General features: G+C 35.7%; 2 protein-coding genes and 1 long non-coding RNA gene across 4 annotated transcripts in view; 2 read left to right on the forward strand and 1 right to left on the reverse strand.

The window, feature by feature from the left end:
* Positions 1 to 6,521, forward strand: part of DNAH12 (dynein axonemal heavy chain 12) — a 63,882-nt gene extending 57,361 nt beyond the window's left edge. Inside the window, exons 67-74 of the mRNA XM_068694344.1 lie at positions 742 to 975; positions 1,403 to 1,591; positions 2,072 to 2,175; positions 3,206 to 3,410; positions 3,606 to 3,743; positions 4,235 to 4,326; positions 4,880 to 4,947; positions 5,970 to 6,521. Of these exons, the coding sequence (XP_068550445.1) occupies positions 742 to 975; positions 1,403 to 1,591; positions 2,072 to 2,175; positions 3,206 to 3,410; positions 3,606 to 3,743; positions 4,235 to 4,326; positions 4,880 to 4,947; positions 5,970 to 6,160 (1,221 nt within the window). The 3' untranslated portion in view covers positions 6,161 to 6,521. The remainder of the gene's footprint in view (positions 1 to 741; positions 976 to 1,402; positions 1,592 to 2,071; positions 2,176 to 3,205; positions 3,411 to 3,605; positions 3,744 to 4,234; positions 4,327 to 4,879; positions 4,948 to 5,969) is intronic.
* Positions 1 to 20,527, reverse strand: part of LOC137862357 (uncharacterized) — a 51,179-nt gene that overhangs the window by 11,557 nt on the left and 19,095 nt on the right. The window lies entirely within an intron of this gene.
* Positions 6,549 to 20,349, forward strand: ASB14 (ankyrin repeat and SOCS box containing 14). Of its 2 annotated transcripts, none has more exons than XM_068694346.1 (11): positions 6,549 to 7,241; positions 7,642 to 7,697; positions 8,813 to 9,025; positions 9,457 to 9,508; positions 9,774 to 9,909; positions 10,006 to 10,164; positions 11,289 to 11,534; positions 12,995 to 13,166; positions 13,608 to 14,151; positions 15,390 to 15,543; positions 16,295 to 20,349. In XM_068694346.1, the coding sequence occupies exons 3-11, from the start codon at positions 8,898 to 8,900 to the stop codon at positions 16,486 to 16,488; spliced, it is 1,785 nt and encodes a 594-aa protein (XP_068550447.1). In that variant the 5' UTR covers positions 6,549 to 7,241; positions 7,642 to 7,697; positions 8,813 to 8,897; the 3' UTR covers positions 16,489 to 20,349. The 2 variants fall into 2 exon arrangements, with proteins under 2 accessions (XP_068550447.1, XP_068550446.1); XM_068694345.1 differs by having other exon boundaries at positions 7,642 to 7,681.

Raw genomic sequence — 20,527 nt, forward strand, 5'->3', positions numbered from 1 at the left:
TTCAGTTATATGAAATGTTCACAGAATTTTAATCAGACTTCCATGAACTCACTTCAGCCACAAAGGCAAGGAACATCAATCATATTATAAATATTTTCAGAATGACAAATGAAATAAAATTGTTCTGCATGAGGTTTTGGTTCATACAGACTTATGGCATATAATGAGTATATATAATAAATTTTAAATTGTCATATGTAAGAGCTCATTTTCCTGTAAGTAACACCATGCTAGAAACAGTCACCTATTATGGTGGCTTTTGTGGTTAGCAAAAGGAATTTTGTTTTTATGTATATAATGTTAAATAAACAGAGGTCCAAACTGTTCTTGTCCCCTAAAACAAAGTACTCTACACTACTTGACCTTAAGTCTTCTGCAGGCACTTTGATAGATCAAAATCAGGAGAGCTAAAACTGATTTACATAAGTTGTTGAAGTCCTTTTAGAAAGTTTAAGTTGAAGAAACTATCCGTTTGTAAATAATTCAAGAATGACTTGAATGACTTATTAATTTTGGTGTTCATGAGAGGCTTTTACTACTAACTCCTGTTAATTTTAAATAGTAATTTTACCTGGGAGGAGAGTTAGGGAAGGGAGGGGATCAGAACTTTGGAAATTCTAACACTTAGATGGGGAGAAAACTCTGTAAGTGGCAGTTTTGCATGCACTACAGCTTCCAGGCCTTCACTTTTTAGGTCAGACTATTGCTCTGCAGATATTTCAAGTCTCTCTTGTGTTTCAGTTATTCATAAATGAATATAGCCATGTTCCGTTTGAAGCTGTATCTTACCTAACTGGTGAGTGCAATTATGGAGGTCGTGTGACAGATGACTGGGACAGACGCTTACTGCTGACAATGCTGGATGACTTTTATAATCCTGAAATAATTGAAAATCCTCGTTACACCTTTTCTCCCAGTGGAATCTATTATGCTCCACCAAAAGGCACATATGAGGACTACATTCAATTTATTAAGGTAAAAAGTAGCAAAACGACTGTCATAATGAAGATAGCTAAGAACACATCCCTTAAAGGCTTCTCTGCATTAAAAAAAAAAAAATAGGTTTGCAGCACGTTTAACTGTGTGCTTGGCTTCTTGCCTAACATCCTTGTAAGATCCTTACTATGGTCTAGTATATGTTTCTGTGAGGGAGAGTGACTCAATAAGGTAGATAGGAGGATGTAGCACAGATAATCAAGAATTCCTTAGAAATGGCTTTCTGTGTGTGAGTTGATGGCTCTATCACCAGTAATATGGTCTGAAAATACCCATCATTAAGGTCCTTATCCACTTTCTGTTGAAGTCAGTAGTAGTTTTTCACTCAGCTTCTTAAACAAATCTTGGATTTAATTCTTAGTCTGGTGCTTTATCTCATGCAAATACTTACTGTATTTTGTCCTAGAATCTTCCCTTTAGTCAGGAACCAGAGGTATTTGGTTTGCATGAAAATGTGGATATTTCAAAAGATCTTCAGCAAATTAAGATCCTCTTTGAATCTCTGCTTTTAACACAAGGAGGAGACATTCAGGGAACTTCTTCTGGAGGTGGTGACAGCACTCTTTATGAAATTGCAGATGATATTCTCAGCAAGGTATTGTAGTATACAAATGACTCCAATTTATCTTTTTACGAAGCAGAAATTCTTTAGACAGAATCTTCACTGTAAAATTGACTTCATATTGGAGGAAAAATCTACTGGAAGGAATTAAGTGCAATATGAAAGTAAGAAATTGTGTGGCTATATTTCATTTGAAACTATTTTTACAAAGTAGACAGGAGATAGGACAGAGAAAACAGCAAATGAAGTTTGAAAGAATACTTGTTTCATGCATGTAAACAAATTTAAAAATAAAGAAAATGGAATTTTCTTGGTAATTTTTCATGGTAAGGAAAAATCCTGGTGATTTTTAAAAAATAAATATAACTTAATTGCTTTTATTTGGATTATGCTACTATGGTGTTGATTAGATACTCATGAGAAAGTTTAACGGTTTCATATCTGCATGCTTTTAATATAACTCCAATTTATAATGATACGTGGAATGATCTCTAAACATGTTGACATTTACAGCTTCCAAATGATTTTGACATTGAAAGTTGCCTAGCTAAATATCCTGTGAGATACGAAGAAAGTATGAACACTGTGTTGGTGCAAGAAATGGAAAGATTTAACAAGTAAGAGGGTTTTATTTTATTAAATGTAACCCAAACCACTCCATTATCAGAGGATGTTTTTCAGCCACTCATATACCGTAAACACTGGAAATTCAGAATGTGGGATAGAATTTGGGAAAAATGATCTGGTGGCAAAATGAACTGAAAAAGAAAAAGTGCATAATAGAAGAAGAGAGTCTAAGAGTCTAAGGAGGCATTTTAAAAGAATGTGAACAATATTCTCATTTATTTATTTATTTATTATCTACCTTTTCAATGTATTTCATTATATTTTACTTTCTTCCTTCACATTTTCTGGCCTGCAGAGCAAAGAGCTAAGAAACTGTAATGTGCAAGCAGTTAAGAGTTTATTTCCTTGGTAGCTGGAAGTATGTCTGCTTATTTCTATATCATCTCATATGCTTTTGTTTTTAAATTCTTACTTGTTTTCCCCTTTCCCAATGCCTTTCTTGCTATAATTCTCTTTAACATATTTTTTCTTGACATTATGTAACTCTATCCATTTTTATTTTTCTCTTTGGGTCCTTAGTCTCTTTCTAGTTTTGTTTTCCTAGTTTTCTTTTTTATCTCTACCTGCTCCTCCATTCTTTCTTCCTTATTTTTCTCTGCTCTCCTTTTTCTTTATTTCTCTATTTACCCCTTCTACTTCAGTTTCTCCCAAAATTGTAATAATACTCTGTGGCCGTAATTCTCCGTGGTTTCAGACCTTACCCTCCTCTTATTTTTTAACCTAAAACTTTTTCCTTCAACTAGTATACAGCATATATACATTTGGATTTCCAAATTTATCATCTTACCATACAGTATAGATTATATTAGAGATTAAAAAAGAATATATTCAACTCTTTGTAGTCTTAAATAACTCTGTAACATTAAAGATGTGTCTTTAAAGAAACAGTTACAGTTAGTTATATACCAGTTACACAAATTCCATAGATCACACTATAGTCCTTTTTGTTTTCAGCGCATATGTAGCATCTTACAAATCATTAAGAACTTAAAATAATTATGTCTTATTTTTTAATTCTAGTTTAATCCGAACTATTCGCATAACGCTAATTAACCTGAAGAAAGCCATTAAAGGATTGGTTGTTATGGATGCAGAATTGGAGGCTCTGTGTGGCAGTCTACTTATTGGAAAAGTTCCTGAGAATTGGGCTAAACATTCATATCCTAGTCTAAAACCATTAGGGAGCTATATTCTAGATTTTCTGGAAAGGCTGAAATTTTTACAGGTAATGTACAAGAGGCAGTGCTACTAATTATTTAATCTACTTTTTTCATATAACTTGCCCTTTATGTTAAAGGAATATTGGGAAACAAGTGATAGAGTTTGCCAGATTTTCTAAATCCAATTACATAGAAAGTGATCAAAGAACATAGGATTTGTCTCTTTCTGATTATTGAGTGTATCATTTTCCTCTTTCCAGGATTGGTATGAATTAGGGAAGCCCACAGTTTTTTGGCTGTCAGGATTCTATTTTACTCAAGCGTTTTTAACTGGAGCTATGCAAAACTATGCTAGGAAACACAGAATCCCTATTGACCTTCTGGGATATGAATTTCAGGTACAGATGAATTATTAAATTAAATTAAGTGTGTATTTTATTAATCTGGGTCCTGATGTTACAGTGAGATGCACTAAGTAAATCCTGACTGAAATGTTCATTTTCTAATTGTCATGCTGCAGTTGAAGACATACATTTAATTCTGTGATAAGGTAGACACATTTCTGTAAAAGAAATTTTGAAAGTAGTTCTCTCATTGGACCTGGGCCTCCACTCAGAGAAAAAAAACAGCCTACACAGTGCATATTTGTCTGTGTGATTAAAGCCTTATTTTATAACCTACAGTAAGGTTAACCACAGAACAAACTAACAGAAAGGCTAACAAACCACAGAAAGCTTTTGTCCTTATGGTTTTGTATAAAAGCAGTACCCAAAAGAAGGTACTACATTCTGATTTTGGATTGATTTTCTGAACATTGGCAGTAGGTATAATACCTGAAAAAGCAAACACCTATGAAAGTTTATTAACACAGATCACTTATTTCTTGTAGGTTATTCCTCAGGACACTGCTGATACTGCACCAGCAGATGGTGTTTATATACACGGATTATTTTTAGATGGAGCTCGCTGGGACAGGACAAAGTCAGTAAAAATTATTTTAATACAGTTTTAGAAAGCTTTTTTAAGTGCTCAAACAAGATTTAAGTATTTCAAAAGTTATTTTTCATACTATTACAATAAAACACTTGAAAATATATTCATTCTTCTCATGGTCTCAATATGAGAAAATAAAACAGTGACTCTTAAATATTGTTGTGCTGGAAATGTTGGGATATGCTAATCTCCATTAAAATACACTCCTTCAAAAAATCATCTGGCAGCATGAGTAGCAGAAAGATTTCAAGCAGATACTCCAATATTTATTTATTTTTAAATAACCAATAATTGGTATCTAGCCTGAGTCATTTTAAGACTAAGACTGTTGTGACTGTAGGACTTACTTTGCTTTTCTTACAAATTCTTCAAATAAACATATTGCTAGATAGAACTATTTTATATGTAAAAATACTTTTTCATGCATGGAAAATGGAAAACAAACATCAAAAAAGAGCACTGAAATTTTATTTTTTCTGTCAGCTTTGGCTTGGTTTAATGCCAAGCCACAAATAATGACTTTGTTGCTTTCTCTCACCAGGGGAATGTTAGCTGAGCAGTATCCCAAATTGCTCTTTGATATAATGCCAATCATCTGGATAAAGCCAAGTGAGTATAATTACCTTGAAGTATGTACTATTTGACAAGATATTTGAACAATGAATTCCTTTGTTACAGAAGACCAATGACCGTGCCCTCACCAAAGCACCCAAATGTGCACTTGACCTTTGACTTTTACATAAAAGATTGAATGAGTCAAATTGGCAGCCACAGTCTCATTTCATCCGAGCTGTAGGCCTGTTCCCCTCTCCACAGGTGTTTGTAATTATTAATTTGACAAATGGATTATTTAGATTAACCTGATCTGTTTCTCAACCAAAAGATAATTTTGGTAGGAAAAGCACATGGTGTTTGAATTCCTGGCTTACTCAAGTTGAGGAGAATTTTGAATTGACTTACAGAGATTTACTGTTTTACCTCATATGATTTAGCAAGGTTTGCTCAGATTATTTTTATCTGCTCCTAGTTTTCTGTGATACTAGTGAAATATTTTCTATGACTCTTTTCTTTGATTAAGAACAGTAAATAGCTGATTTTCATTTATTCACTTAAGCAAGACTTTATATTGCAGTTGTTGCAACTTAGATATAGTTAGCTAATATGCAGTCACACCAAGTTTCTACTTTTTCTGTCTGTGCCTTCTTTTGGCATTGGGTGAATCTGTTCTCAGACTTGCATAATTTTAAACATTGTGCAAGTTGCATGTGAACAGTCTAGTTCTAAGAGGATTGTTGAATCTCCAGTGATTTGAATTACAGTTAGTCTCTGTGGATGCTGGACCATAATTCTTAGGGAGATTATAAAAGCTTGTGTCTAAATGTTAATCCTAACATGAAAGCAGAATGCAAAATGCTTTAATTATGTAACTATTCAGATTTGAATGTTTTTGAATTATTACAAATTTTGTAGAATTGCAGAGAAGCAAAAATTCCATAAAAACAGATATTGTGTTGCTCACAAAGCAATATTGCTATTTTTATTTAGCTTTAAGGATGTTACTATAAGTACGTGATATTTAGATTAGTACTTAATGTGGAGGTTATATTCCTTCTTTTTTTTTTTTTTTAAAGCTGCAAAATCGGATATAAAGAAATCTAATGCTTATGTCTGCCCTCTCTACAAGACAAGTGAGCGTAAAGGAGTCTTATCTACTACTGGACACTCCACTAACTTTGTCATTGCTCTGACGCTTAACACGGATAAACCAGTCCAACACTGGATCAAGCGAGGTGTTGCATTGCTCTGCCAACTGGATGACTAACTTTGACCAGTTCAAATGTCAAAATTTGAACCAATGTCAAAAGATACCTTTCTTTTGTTTGCTTACAGCAGAAGAGCATGCTGTATAACAGAAACTTAAAGACTTTTTTTTTAATCTTAAAAGAGGGCATGTGTTTTCTAATCCTCAGTATTTTGCCTTAAATAAGTATGTGTTATTATTAGCACCTTTACAATCTGTAAAAGGTATGGTTAGGCTTTTAGCCTTTGGAAACATTATTAATGAGTAAACGTACATCTTATGCATTACTAAAATATCACTAAATATATCATAACCAAAAACAAAGTGTCTGCACTTTCTGTGAGAAATACTACAATTAATAAACGTGAAGCATTAGGAATGCTGAATTTGTAAGGATCCCTCCACAAAATACAGTGAGTGAATTAAGCACAGAAGAATCTCACTCCAGCCTACCTTCACCGTTGTAAGTAGACAACTTTGTCATTTCATTGCTTACTGTGTGCTACATGTAGAAGAGGTTTGGGATGTTTCTTTCTGAAAAACTCCTTTTCCTTGTACAGACTCTATATTATCTTTTGTTTGCTTTTCCGTTTCTATTAATATTTATATGTAAATTGTGATTAGGCAATCAGAAATGCATAGTAATTTTATTAGGGTCATCTCTTTATTTTATTTAATAGTTTATACTTACTTTTATTGCTTGTATTATTTTCTTTATGTGTTGTCTTACCCATTTTTAAACAAGCTCCTGCCAGTATCTGTAGTGAACCCTTGTGAAGTACTAATGATTTTTTTTCTCTCTTTAAGGTAGTACTTACTACTTGCAGTTCTCAGCTTCTCATTCCAAAAACTTAAACAAGAGTATTTTGTAAATAAACAGAACTTCAAATTTCTTCTTTTGCTGACACCATTTGTCAGGTCAGGTTATGAAATGTAACTAACCTGTATGAAAGAAACGTGGAGAAAGTCCCAGAGTATCTTATGATAGGTTATTTATAGTGAGCTATTAACGGACACAAACTCCACTGAGATCAGTTTCTATCCTGCAAATATTGCTTTCAACTTAATAATCACTTCTTCAAAGTGTGAAGTCTTCCACAAGGTGAGGAAAAACTGCATTTTCTCAATTCCTAGGAAAATTAGTACTTTTTAAAAAGGTGTTTATGTTCACATTGTACTACTGTAGGTGTAATCGAATGCTAATAGATACTTGTATGCATGTTTTCTTACTAAATTTCTCTTCCTTGATACATATTCAATTACAGAGCAAGGCCTTGCAATCACACGTTAGGTGGATCACGTAAGAAATGAAATGATGCAGGTTTGCTGTGAATTACTGCTGTTCAACTTTAAGACATTTCTGAAATTTTTCCAGTGTTGTATTGACATTTCTTCATTTTGCTGTGCTTATTCATTTTCTCATTTATTTATTTACCTTCATTTTTATTTGCTCATTTTATTTTATTTTGCCCTGTATTTTTAGTGTTTTGTTTTGTTTTCAGGTCAACTCTCTTGAAAGACAGAAGTGCAAGTTTTGATGAGGTAAAATCGATGAAAGGTTAGAGTCTAACAGAACATCTTTGATTTTAATCTATAGTAACATAGCCAAATATACAAACGAATAGTGCTGCAGATTATGCATATAAAGAAGTGTACATCTACACACGTAATATTTAATGACTGATTTGAGTGTAAAGATTTTCTAATATTTTTTTATTTGAACATTTAGACTTATATAGTATAAATGGGTTTTTTGTGCTACATTGTTTGTATTATAATCTTAAGATTCCTAAAAATATTCTTAATGGAATCCTTCCAATTTGGTAAACATTTTCTTTTTCTTTTCTTTTAACTGTAGTGATGTTTTTAAGCTATTTATTTTTAACTCCATTATGATTACACCAGTGTTTTTTTGATTTTTGCATATATTTGAATTTATATTGTTAGAATATTTTTATATATATCCCTTACAACTGTTAGGCAAGTACAGGTATGCATTAACAAAGAATGCACACTTGGTTTCTCTCTGCCAAATAGCTGCAGTTTATGTACATAAGGTGATAAGTTTGGTCTTTTTTTCAGCCATGGAGTATGATGTTGTTTCAGTTGAAAGACTGAAGTACATGATGTTAGCACAAATTTGCAATATTTTTTCTGACTACAAGATATGGCTCTAATGATATCTTTGTTGAAACACGTTGACCAAAAGGTATTACTAACAAATCTCGTGTCTTTCAGCTACTTTTCACTACCAGGCCCTCTGTGAACAAAACAAAAAACATCCCAAATTTTATTGCAGATCTGCTTTCCTACTAAGGAAGCATCAGAGCGTGATTGTGGTATTTGAGTTTCTGAAAGATTTAAGAGGGAAGGAGTATTTAAACTATCTGAAAACTGTATTTTACTTATTTTATTCTTCCTAGTAGTAATGCCAGATGAAGTACCTCTTCTGTATGTTCAGTCTGTGGAATAGAGATAAAAGCTAGCACATGCTATTGGACTTAGAAGACCTTTATTCTGTTCTAGAGTAGAACAGCTCTCTTTGCAGTGTTCCAGACTAAATACTTGGGAGAAGACGGTAGCTTGAGAAGGAGGAGTTCTGATTCATTTATTTTAGGCAATGCTTTGTTTCTCTTGATTGTTTAAAAACAATTGCTGTTTCTATTACTCCAGACATAACCTGAAGACTTAACATCTGTGTCCAGTTAAAAAGCAGAGTTTTCCTACAAAAAGGTGATCCAAGTTGTGCTGATTGGCCATGTATAATGCTATATATATATCTGATGATAATTCTGATGATGAAATCCCTACCCAGCAAGCTATTCAGGAAAGCTTACAAGATATGCATAAAAATGAAACAAGTGCCAATGCAACAGAGGATGAAAGGTAATGAGTTATTACTTCTGTTTTCTGTGTTTTATTGGCATTGTTATGTACCTGGCCTTCTGTCATGGATACTAGAAACCACTTGTTCCGAGTTCTCCCTGGAAAAGTAAATGTGTTTCCTCAAAAATATGGAATGTATGAAGCTGTCAGGTGATGTTTCATCTAATATCTAGATGAGTACAAGGCTTCACTAAGGTAGATTAGGATGTGATACAAAAAATAGGTTGGTGTGGTCTTTGGGTGCAAACCCAATATTTCTAGTGGCACAGGCAGACCAACAAAAATGCATTTAAATGTGTTAAAGTCTAACAAAACCTACGTAACTCAAAGAAATATAATGTGGTCTAGTCTTGAGTATGTTAAGTGAAGGTATAATTATATCCTGAACTTCTCATTAATTATAGCACTTTATTTTTATTGTGTTTATGCAGTTTCCAGTTTGTTGCCAGTAAAGAACGTGGAATGATAATTGCAGCAATTCGGACAGTTAAGTACAAATACACTGCACTAAGCCTATGCCCTAGGAATCACTTTAGTACTGCATTGTTGAGCAATGCCTACATTTTATGTGTTTGATCAGCTAATGTGCAGTTTTTCATGTAAACAACCCCTAGATTAAAAATTGCTTTCTAAAAATATATATATTTTTTGGATTCTTGATACACAGGGATAAATAGCACTCAATATATTAGTTGCATTAATTTTGTTTTATGATGAGTAATCAAATATGTGTCTGTCTCAAAATATCACAGGCCAAGAAGAGGTCCTGAAGAAGCTGGTGAGCCATAGTTCTGCTTTTGAGGAGGCAGATCAGCAAGGCTGGCTTCCTGTGCATGAAGCTGCATCACAGCTAAATATGAACATCCTTGAAATAACATTCAAAGGTATGGAGTCCTCCTGGTTTTCCACTAAAAAGTATTACAAAGCCAGGTCTGTTGAAGGATTCAGCTTCAGACGTGTTCTGCTTTTCTGTATTTCAGCCTCCCGTGCTGCTACGTGGGAACAGACCACACTAAAAGGGGAAACACCTCTCTTGGTGGCAGTAAGAAATTGCTTTGTAGACAATGTCCGCTTTCTCCTGTTCAATGGCTGCAATCCCAATGTTAAGAATGAAGAGGGAGATTCTCCTTTAGTTGTAGGTGAATATCTTGTTTGGGGGGAAGAAATGAGGGAACTAAGTGAGATTATAGTTACATGTTTTAGGTTGCAATTTGCTTTCTTTGACTTGTGTAGCATCTAAAATATTTTGCTGTAAGGAGCAAAAAATGTTAATCTCAGTACTTAATGTGTTTGATTGTTTTTCTTAGAAGATCTAAGGCTTTAAATGAGCTTACAGAGCCTACATTCCAAGTTAGGAACTGTCACTACAAGGTTTTTAGCATTATTTATTAATTATTGTCCTTACTGGTCTATTGGAGTGTGGGAAGCACAGAGCTAGGAGAGGCTAGAAGTATTTCCCCAGTGTCTGACCTAGTGCAAGGAGCTCCAGGTGACCTATTTTCTATCTCTGTCTACCCATTTAGAAAAGATACAGAATATTCCTAGATACTTTAAAGTGCACTATAGTAAAGTGCATCATCCCCCAAGAAGGGGATGTACGAGATTTACCTAAAGCAGCCATGCAGGTTACAGATAATGGAATATCACGGGTTACAGTGTGCTGTCAACACTATTTCAGGTAGCTATGGCATACTATTCAGTCCTGCACAGCCAGGAAGATCAGAGAGGAGAGGAAGATGTTGCCTATTAATTCCATTTTCTGGAACCAGTGCAAATCACTCTTAAAAGATCCTTGCTGTCTTGATAGCTGAGGCTTATTAAGATGAGAAGGTATAAGGCAGAGTCAATGTAAACTTTTTTGCATTATGGTAACTGCCTGTGAAATTTAACTATAGCAGGCTGGCTTCTGACTGCAGTAAGCCCACATATATGATCTCCATCTAGTGGCAGGAAACCTTGCATTCTATTACAAGAGCAAACGCAACAGATGAGTAGAGAGAGGAAAAGAGATTACTGTAAAATTATTCCATTGTGTAGTTTTTAATCCTGGAAATGAAGAACAAACGTGGTGAAAAGTTAAACCTTTCAGTGTAGCTTGGCATTTCTTGCAGTATAAATAGTGACGTTGCTTCTTGTATAAATAGCAGTGTGGGAACTGTTTGAGCATTCCTGGGCTGCCACCTAACAGAAGCCATGCCACATGGAACAGTGTGGGCTAATAGTCTGGCTAATGGCTTTTTTTTGTTGTTTTTTAATCTTACAGCAATTAAATACAATTCATATGAGATTGCCACCTTGTTGATAAATTCTGGAGCAAAAGTAAATTTGCAGTGTGTCCACAAGAGGACTGCTTTGCATGAAGCAGCCAGACTAGGCAGAAAGGATCTGGTGAAGCTTCTGCTTCATTCTGGAGCAGATCCTGACCCTCGCAGTGGATATGGGCTCACACCTCTTGCACTGGCTGCACAAGCTGGACACACAGAAATCATGGAACTCTTATTGCAAAAAGGTGAGACTTGATTATACAGGATGTTATGGGAAATGAAGGCTCAGGGCAGAGGAATCTTGCCAGTGTCATAAATATCTGAGGGGAGGTTGTAAAAAAGACAAACCCAGCTTCTTCTCTGTGGTGCCCATTAAGGACAGGAGGCAATGGACAACTGAAACCTAGGAAATGCTTGGAAATCCTTAAAGCCAAGCACAGACCTGGACAGTCTGGTGTAGCTGACGCTGCTTGAGCACAGGGTTGGACTGGACAGTCTCCAGAGGTCTTTTCCAACCTCAGCTGATCAGTGGACCTGTTTTAAAATGCAGTAGATTCATTTAGTAACATAGGCTCACTGTTGTTCCAGTGAGTAGGAATTGTAAGCTACACATGTTATATGAAATGTTTAAAATTCAAATGGAACAAAATGAATCCTCTTTCACTTATGGAAGTGAAAGGAAATAAAAGGATTGTTATGTTATCGATTATACAGTCTGTGATGATAACAGAAAAAAATATACAATATATATTTTGAGAGATTACTTTTCTACAGCCAGCTATAGTCGTCAGTGAGTGCTTTGCAAAACTGATACATTGCAGGAGAGTTTTGTTTGCATTTTGGGGTGATTACTAAATTGTCTTACATTATTTGAAACTTTTAAATCCCAAATCACATGGATTGAGGTATGCCTGAAGAATTCTTAGTACCTAAATTTCATGTTATAAGACGTCTATATATGTTACCTCTAAAATAGCTATCCTAGTTACACACATTTTATTGGTCTTTGCAAAGCTCTGTGATTGGATTATAACCAGTCATTGTGAGACATGCCTTTAGAGTTAATAGCAAAAGTAACTTTCATTACTAAAGCAAATAAAATGCTATCTGTGCCCCAAGGATTGTTGTGATTTAGTTAACGTCTAATAGAGACTACACTTTTTGTTATATTCAAGCCATCCGTTAGTGTTTTTGTGAGTAGTCGTAATTTTTATTTAATATGCAATATTGTTTTCTCAGGTAGACAGCTAACCTGAGGGAAAGCCTGACTGACTTTTGTGGTGGGAATTTATATGTGATGCTCAGCAGCACTGGACTAGATTGTATGTCCTGTTTTGATACTGGATTCTCTTACATTTCCTGTTATATCTGTTAGGTCTTTGTAAAGGAGAGCAGAAATTCGTTGTGTGTAAGCCAAAAAACAATTATTTTTATGAATAAGAACTAAGCCTCTTGCTTGCCTAATGCTCTCCTATCAAATCTTATTGTGTTATAGAGTTCAAAGTAATTTGGACCTTCCTGTTTCCAGATTACATAATCACTTTTAAAATCAAGGATTCAACATAGAAACTTAGGGCATAATGGTTTTATGTGGTGAAGAATAGAATTCACAATATCTTGTCACTGGAGGAGAAGGGTTGGAGATACTAATTATTGCTGAAAATTTACAGTGAATACTGTGAAAATCCTCGATGCTTCTTTTCAGGTGCTGATGTTCTTTCACAGGCAATGGACTGTTCTTCTGTATTATTTGAAGCAGCAGGAGGAGGAAATCCCGATTCCCTGAGCCTTTTGCTAGAATACGGGGCTGATGCCAATGTACCAAAGCACTCAGGTCATTTGCCAATCCACAGAGCCGCATATAGAGGACACTTTCTGTAAGTTAATATACTTAAAAGCCAACTAAAAATGACATCAAAAATATCAGTTTTGGTAATTCTGCCATATTCAAAGCAGGTGGTGAATCTGTAGTTTTGTAGAAAAAAATTCTAGCCATATTACTCTCAACATTCACAGAAAGCTTTTATTTGAGATGGAACAACTATTCTTCTAGCAAGGACTGGAGCTGTCCATGAGTAATAGTATACAATTTTGTGAGAAGCTGGTGTAAAGTCATAGTATCCATTGCTGGCTAACTATTAAATTCTTAGCAATTAAAGTTAATGCAGAGGTACAGCATGCCATGGTACTGATTTCTTAATTAAGACATTGAATACAGTCGGGATAAATTTTGAAGCCCAGGAACACAAAGATTGAGGTAGGTGAATCAGTGCGCTTCAGATTCCAAGATTCTCTCTCTTTTTTTTTATCTTCTTCAGTGCCTTAAAGAATTTAGTTCCAGTTACTAATTTTGATGCCATTAAAGAAAGTGGAATAAGTCCGATTCACTCAGCAGCAGCAGGAGCTCATCCTCAGTGCCTCGAGTTTCTTCTCAAATCTGGGTTTGATGCCAATTTTATGTTGGATCAAAGAATTCGCAAAGGCTACGATGACCGCAGGAAATCAGCGTTATACTTTGCTGTTTCAAATGGGGATATCTGTTCAGCACAGCTTCTGCTGAATGCTGGAGCCTTGCCAAACCAAGATCCCATCAACTGTCTGCAAATAGCCTTGAGAATGGGCAACTATGAGTTGATGAACCTACTGCTTCGACATGGGGCTAATGTCAATTACTTCTGCAGAGTGAATACAACACATTTCCCATCAGCTCTACAGTATGCTCTGAAAGATGAAGTCATGTTGAGAATGCTGATGAACTACGGCTATGATGTGCACCGCTGCTTTGACTGCCCTCGAGGAAATACTTCCCATTCGCAGTATGTGACTGATGGATGGACTTCTACTGTTATCAAAGATACAATGGTAAGTGTATAACGTGGCTTCATGTGTTGGTGTTTTACTGCCAGTATCCGTTTTACTGCCAGTATCCTTCATACAACTATGTGAAAATGTACTTATGAATGTGATCTGTCGGAAAAGCGAATGTTGGAACAGTAAGGCAGTTTACACATAAAGGTTTTAAAATTAGATAGTTTGCTGTCATGGATGTTGCCTCATGGCAACATCTATCATAAACAATGTTATAGAACTGTGAAAACACAGCTAATTATATGATGTTGATAAGTACAGAATTTGTTCTCCAAGGCACTCTTGTCCATGCTGTGAAAGCAGGGACTTGTAGGCTGGCTCTCTGGGTTGTCTTGTATCACATAGCTGATGGTAGATATCACGTAGGGCATAGTAAAAGCCTGTTGTAGGAACCCCCTTAATCTGGCATGATAAACACTGAGCAAAAATTAACAAACCTGGATTGACCTAAACAGGTTCCTAGAGACACCCATCAGAGTTACTGTATTTTTTTTGTAAAGTCAATTTGAATGTAAAAAATCTTTATTTAACCTGAAGGTCATAAAGTCATAGAATACCCCGAGCTGAAAGGGTCCCGCCAGGGTCATCGAGTCCAGCTCCTGGGTCCCTAAAGCACCACCAAAATCAGGCCATGTGTCTGAGAGCATTGTCACTTCCTGAGCTCCGACAGGCTTGGGGCCATGCCCTAGGGAGCTTGTTCCAGTGCCCAACCACCCTTTTCCTGATACCCAGCCTGAATCCATCCCCTGTTGCACCTTAGACTCTTTCCTCGGGTCCTATCTCTGGTCACCAGAAAGAAGAGATCAGCACCTGCCCCTCTGCTCCCAAGATAAAGGGGTGCATCATGCACCAGGCTGGCAGGTTCCCTCTTCAGCATGTTGGGACACAGGTCTCCTCCAGCACCAGCACTGTCCATAAGTTTAAATTCCCAACTGAGGGTTTGGCGTTTCTCTTAGGGAATGGTAGCACTTCTGTTTAATCACTTAGTTACCAAATATGCAGCTGTTTAAGTTCCTTTTTCGATCTAGTACAGAATAAGTCTCTCAGATTTTCAGACTGTACTAGTGAGGCTTAACACAAGCTGTGACAACCTCTAAAGCTCCTCTAACAGACTGAACACTTGCTCTTCCTAGCATTCTGCTTACATTAAATAATTGTTCTTCTCCTGCAGGGGGGGAAGTAATTTACAGGGATATTGAATGTTTTCTTATTAAATGTTTTTTTCCCCTCAGTTCTGTGAAGTGATAACCTTGTCATGGCTGAAGCATCTTAGTGGGAAAGTGGTGAGAATAATGTTAGATTATGTCGATCACGTTAACATCTGCTGGAAGCTAGAAGCAGTTCTCAAAGAACAGGAACTATGGGCAGACATCAAATCAATTTTAAGTAAGTATCTGATATTTAGATGTGAAATGGCACACAAGTTGTTCTGGGATTGGGACCTTTGGTGTTGGCGTTATTTTCATTTATTCTTGATCCTTGTTGGGACAAAAGTTATGTTTTGACAATAAGGTATCCCTGCAACAGAACTCAGTCTGTGTAGCATTTAAATTAAGTCTCTTTCAGAAGTCTGACAGACTGCACAGTTCATGCAGAGTACCGGGGAACTTCAATTACAAGGTAGACAACACAATCCTCTTTAAGGGGAGAAAAGCTCTTCCCCCCTTTTAAGGTGATGGAATAACTAATAAATTACTGTCTTTAACTGAGTGATTGGAATTCCAGTCTAGATCAACTCTGTCTTTTTCATTTGTACACAGATTAAAAAGGAGTAAGTCAAAATTCTACTTCTAGTAGCTTCTTCAGGTTGGCAGAGAACATTGAGCAACTATTTGGGGTTAAAGTAAGTTTGCTTGACTTAGACTACTTGTACTCCATTACCATACATTTAGCTAACTTGACAGAAGCACAGTCTGTTGCTTTAGCTGACAATGCTTGTAAATATAACTGAGAGAGGCATGGGCTGAGATAAAAGGCTAGATCCTGACAGGTCCAGTCATCATCACATTGATTTTTATCCATCAATTCACAGAAAGAACATATGGCAAAATCTGGAGCAAAGTTTTTTGAAAGGTGTAGGAAAATAATTGCACAGAAGTGAATAAATAACTTATCAATCTCACCTTCTTATTTCTAGCAAACCCTCGCTCTCTAAAGCACCTTTGTCGTCTGAAGATACGGGAATGCATGGGTCGGTTGCGTCTCCGTTGTCCTGTCTTCATGACCTTCCTTCCACTGCCAAACTGCCTGAAAGACTACATACTATACAAGGAGTATGATCTTTATGGACAGAAAAACTTCCTAGGATCCTCCAACCTCAACTGCACTTAATTATTAGCTCTATAATTTGGAGGGAATGTTGAAGTGGGTAAGACTACCTTATGCATCTCTTTTTCCTTTGTGGATTTTTATCTCATATGTATATTAAGGAATATGAAGTTTCAGCATTCCCTCCCTTACCCTTGATGAAAATGGGGACAACCTCAAACTGTAAGTATTGGTGATCCCATTCTGTATGAATACAGTGAAGTATAAAATATCTGAAAGTTATGGCTATCCTGCTTTAAATGCTTAGTGTGAAAATTTAAACAACTGTTAAAATCACAGGTATGGCTGTAAACCTTTCATTATTGCTAGGCTAAAGGCTGTCATAACATGTAATGCTACCTCCAACTGCAAGGTTAAACTCAGGGTTTGGTTGAAGGCCATGAAGTTAACTAAAACCAGGAAGGGACATAATTGTTTTTAAATCTTGTACCTTACTTTCTCTTGCCATGAAGTAGAGGTTTTATTTATGAAGACCTACAGCAAAGTTCTAGAAAGCAGCATAACTAGATTCCGTTTTTTTCACCCAGTGACATGATCCCACTTCCTAAGCATTAAGCTGGGATTAACAGCTACAGATGCCTGCTTATTACAGTAGCTAGTGTGAAACACCAGTGTTTCAACAAGGCAACAGTACTTCTGAAACAGGTTAGTTCTGCATCTCAGTCTCAGGTATTGACATGTCTCATCCAGTATGTATGAGACGTAGCTCTCATACAGAACTAGCTTCCTTTCACAGTGCTGCCCCAAGACATGCTTGCATTTTTTTTGGAGTTGCTCTTGGAATAGTTGCAGCTTAATCTTAGGAAGCATTTACCTGAGAGCAACCACCACTGTTGTCTAAGTCTTACATGATGCACTCAGACCCACGCCATGCTTATTCTTTCTAAAAATAGTACTGATGCCAGTCTGTGTATTTAAAAAAAATTAAATAAATCATCAGGTGGTATTAATAGTATTTATTTATTCCGTCATTATCAGGTAAGCATAGATTTTCTCATTATACACGTATCTGTATTCACATAAAGTTACATAATTCAAAAGTCTGATTTTCTCCAGAAAACTCTACAGATCTTATAAAATACAAATTTAACCATAATGTAGTTATGACCCCTTGCTTTTTGCATGGTGTCTGTCATGTAATTAAGAAAACTAATGAGGCCAGTGAAAATATGTAAGTACCCATGTTAATAGTTGTGCTGGTATAGCTTCTGTACACATGAATTCTGATCATTACCATAATGACAGCACTGTACAGAGTGCTACACGTTGTCAGGTAACTAGAGCAACGTGTGCACTAAAACAGCCAGCTAAGAGAGTAAGGATTTTCTTCTAACGTTCAGTCTTTGTTGCAGAAGTTATCAGCGTTCCCAAGTACAGCAACTTCCTCTGAGTATAACTGGCTAATACGATTAAAGTTAAAGGAATTAAGATATGGTTTGACAACAGAGGGATTCAACTGCACATTAAAACTTCATTTAGTGGGAAGGAATGCATCCTGTCACCAATAATGGTGCTTCCTCATAGTCATTATTATGAAAGAAGCAAGCTGCTTTCACATCAGTATAAATTCCCCCCTGAAAGTTACTATACTTAAGCTTTTATTTAATCTACAAAATGCTGACTGAAGCTCTGGCATAATACGTAATTTACTATTCATGTTTCCAAGATTAAAACAGAACAATCAAAGCTGAATTAAGCATACTAGTGGAGGTTTTAATACAGCTATTCAGGGAAAAAACGTCTAAGTCTCAAACACTGCAAAAATCACTTACACTTCAGTAGAACAGGACCAATCCAGAACATCATCGTAAGAATTTGACCACTCCACTGTATTATAAAAATGACCTGAAAGATTGTACAAAATCTTTGGCATGCAATATAGACTTCATTAGGGATACAAGTGCATTCACAATGACACGACAACTTATTCTTGTCATAATAACTTAGATACCACTGTGGGAGGACAAAAAAAAGAACAAACTTAGTGCCTGGGTGAAAAAAAAAAAAAGCCTTGGAGACTGACTGACTTGCAAGAAATTTTATAAAATAGAGCAAAGGAAAGAATATAAAATATAATCTCTTGCTGTTAGACTAGATGTTATCTCAACTAAACTCAGAAAGCAGAGGCAGATTTTCATTCTCTTTGTGAATTCTGAAATAATAAGAGAGTAACAAAACTTCCTCCAGTGGCTTCTCCTACATTCTGTGCAACTGTAATTCATCAGAATTTACCTTAAACATATGCATAGTCAGTTTTGTTTCTTTATATCAATGTACATCAATTACGTCTTTATAAATGGTTTGGCAGTATTAGTTTTTTTAGCTGTGGGTTCACATCCATATAGAGATGAAATTTGACTGGATTATAGAAGCGAAATATTTCTGAACTCCTAAACATTACTGACTGTTAGATAGTAAGTTGTCTTGATATAGTTTAAAAGCTAAAAAGAATAAGGAAATAATAGACTATCAAAACCACCTTAGCTAATACAACACACTTCTTACCAGTTCTGTGTGGCTAAGTTTCATATGACCATTAACTTATCCTCTAGTTTAGATTTCAAGAAATACAGTCCTGGCCATAGAGGGAGTGCTAGGTATTATCTGTAATGCAATAAAATCCATTTCCATAGTTTGCCCATGTTTCTTATGTGTTTTGATATTCACGACATTACATAACGGACATATGTAGCTTGAAACAACTGACAGGAAGACTTGCATGGTCTACATAGTGTAATAAACTTAATATCCCTTACCCAAGGGAAAAAAAAAAGTCAGTAATCATTAGGCTGGAATTAGCAACATAACTTAGTCCTAAAAAAACACTGCTGACCTATGCAACATCCTTTTAAAATTGTGTACTTGAAAAAATAGTTTCTGAAATAATATCAGGTTCACATGAAGCAAACTACAGCTTCAGCTGAAAGTGCCTGGAAGTTCAGTCCATAATTAAAAAGTAACAGAAAGTATTAATCAGGAGAAATAAATTATGGGAATGGAAACCAATTGGTAATTTACTTGCAATAATAGGCAGTGAAATTCTACCCCTGTAGCTTCAAGAACTTGAGGTGTTTATGTTAAAAATTGTACTCTCAAAGTCAATATTAAGCATTTTGTTTTTTAATTAACAAAAATATTTTTCAATGAATTAGTTCTGTTCTACTTTAATGTCCTGATCTTTCTTGACTTGCCATTTGCTCCTGCAGCTTGCATCACTCTCCTGGATGCATTTTTGTCTTTTTACTCATTTTATACCAGCAAAAGTCTACTGAACAAGCAAAAAAATTCTGATTTCATTCATGTTATCTCATTGTTTTTGTTAAGCTCTACTCTCCTCACTAATTTCTCTTCTTTTCAGTGGTTATGGGAGAAGACTCATCCACTGCAAGTGAAATGCAATTCACTCATACACTGTTTTAGAAAACTAGATTTAATGGCAATAGATGGGAAAGCCTGAGCTAAAAATGAAGTAATTCCAATCATAAATAGTAAAATCTGAAAAATTCCTTAACAGTTATGTCCCATCTTTTTCTCCTAATTTCCTCCTCATAGTTACATGCTTAAGTCTAAGACATTAATGGTAGGGGTCAAGAAAAAATATGTCAATTCTCTGTCAGCAGTACTTTCTAGTGAGATTGCTAATCTATTATCCATCTTCCCCGTGGAGCGGTGGCTATTGCAACTAATCTTACTCTGACAGCTTGGTGACTAGATTCTAGAAACTGGATACCACTAATCACATTCTTCCTGAGCTGTTTCACACTTAATTCGTCTTCAGCATGTACTGAAGGAAGACACAATAACCTTGAGCTGTGTTGCCATGTTATTTGATTGACAGAAAGCAGAAATAGTGCAAAAAACAAAGACCATAAGAGAAAGAAACACAAACTAGATCAGTTTCCAGAGAGAAACTGGCTGCCGTGCAACTATCTGTAAGCCTGTACTTAGGCACAAAAAAAAACAAAAACAAACAAACAAACAAAAAAAAAAAAAAAAAAAAAAAGAGAGAGAGAAAAGAAAAGATGCATTTGTTGCCTTTCTG

The sequence above is a fragment of the Anas acuta genome, chromosome 11 (assembly GCF_963932015.1).
Source record: "Anas acuta chromosome 11, bAnaAcu1.1, whole genome shotgun sequence".
Taxonomy (NCBI): domain Eukaryota; kingdom Metazoa; phylum Chordata; class Aves; order Anseriformes; family Anatidae; genus Anas; species Anas acuta.

What these genes read in the sequence shown, in the direction of transcription:
- ASB14 (XM_068694346.1), top strand. Translation starts at nt 8,898, where the DNA reads ATGTATAATGCTATATATATATCTGATGATAATTCTGATGATGAAATC. An exon ending in TGATAATTGCAGCAATTCGG is followed by an intron (nt 9,509 to 9,773) that starts ACAGTTAAGTAC and finishes TCTCAAAATATC; the next exon opens with ACAGGCCAAGAAGAGGTCCT. An exon ending in CCTTGAAATAACATTCAAAG is followed by an intron (nt 9,910 to 10,005) that starts GTATGGAGTCCT and finishes TCTGTATTTCAG; the next exon opens with CCTCCCGTGCTGCTACGTGG.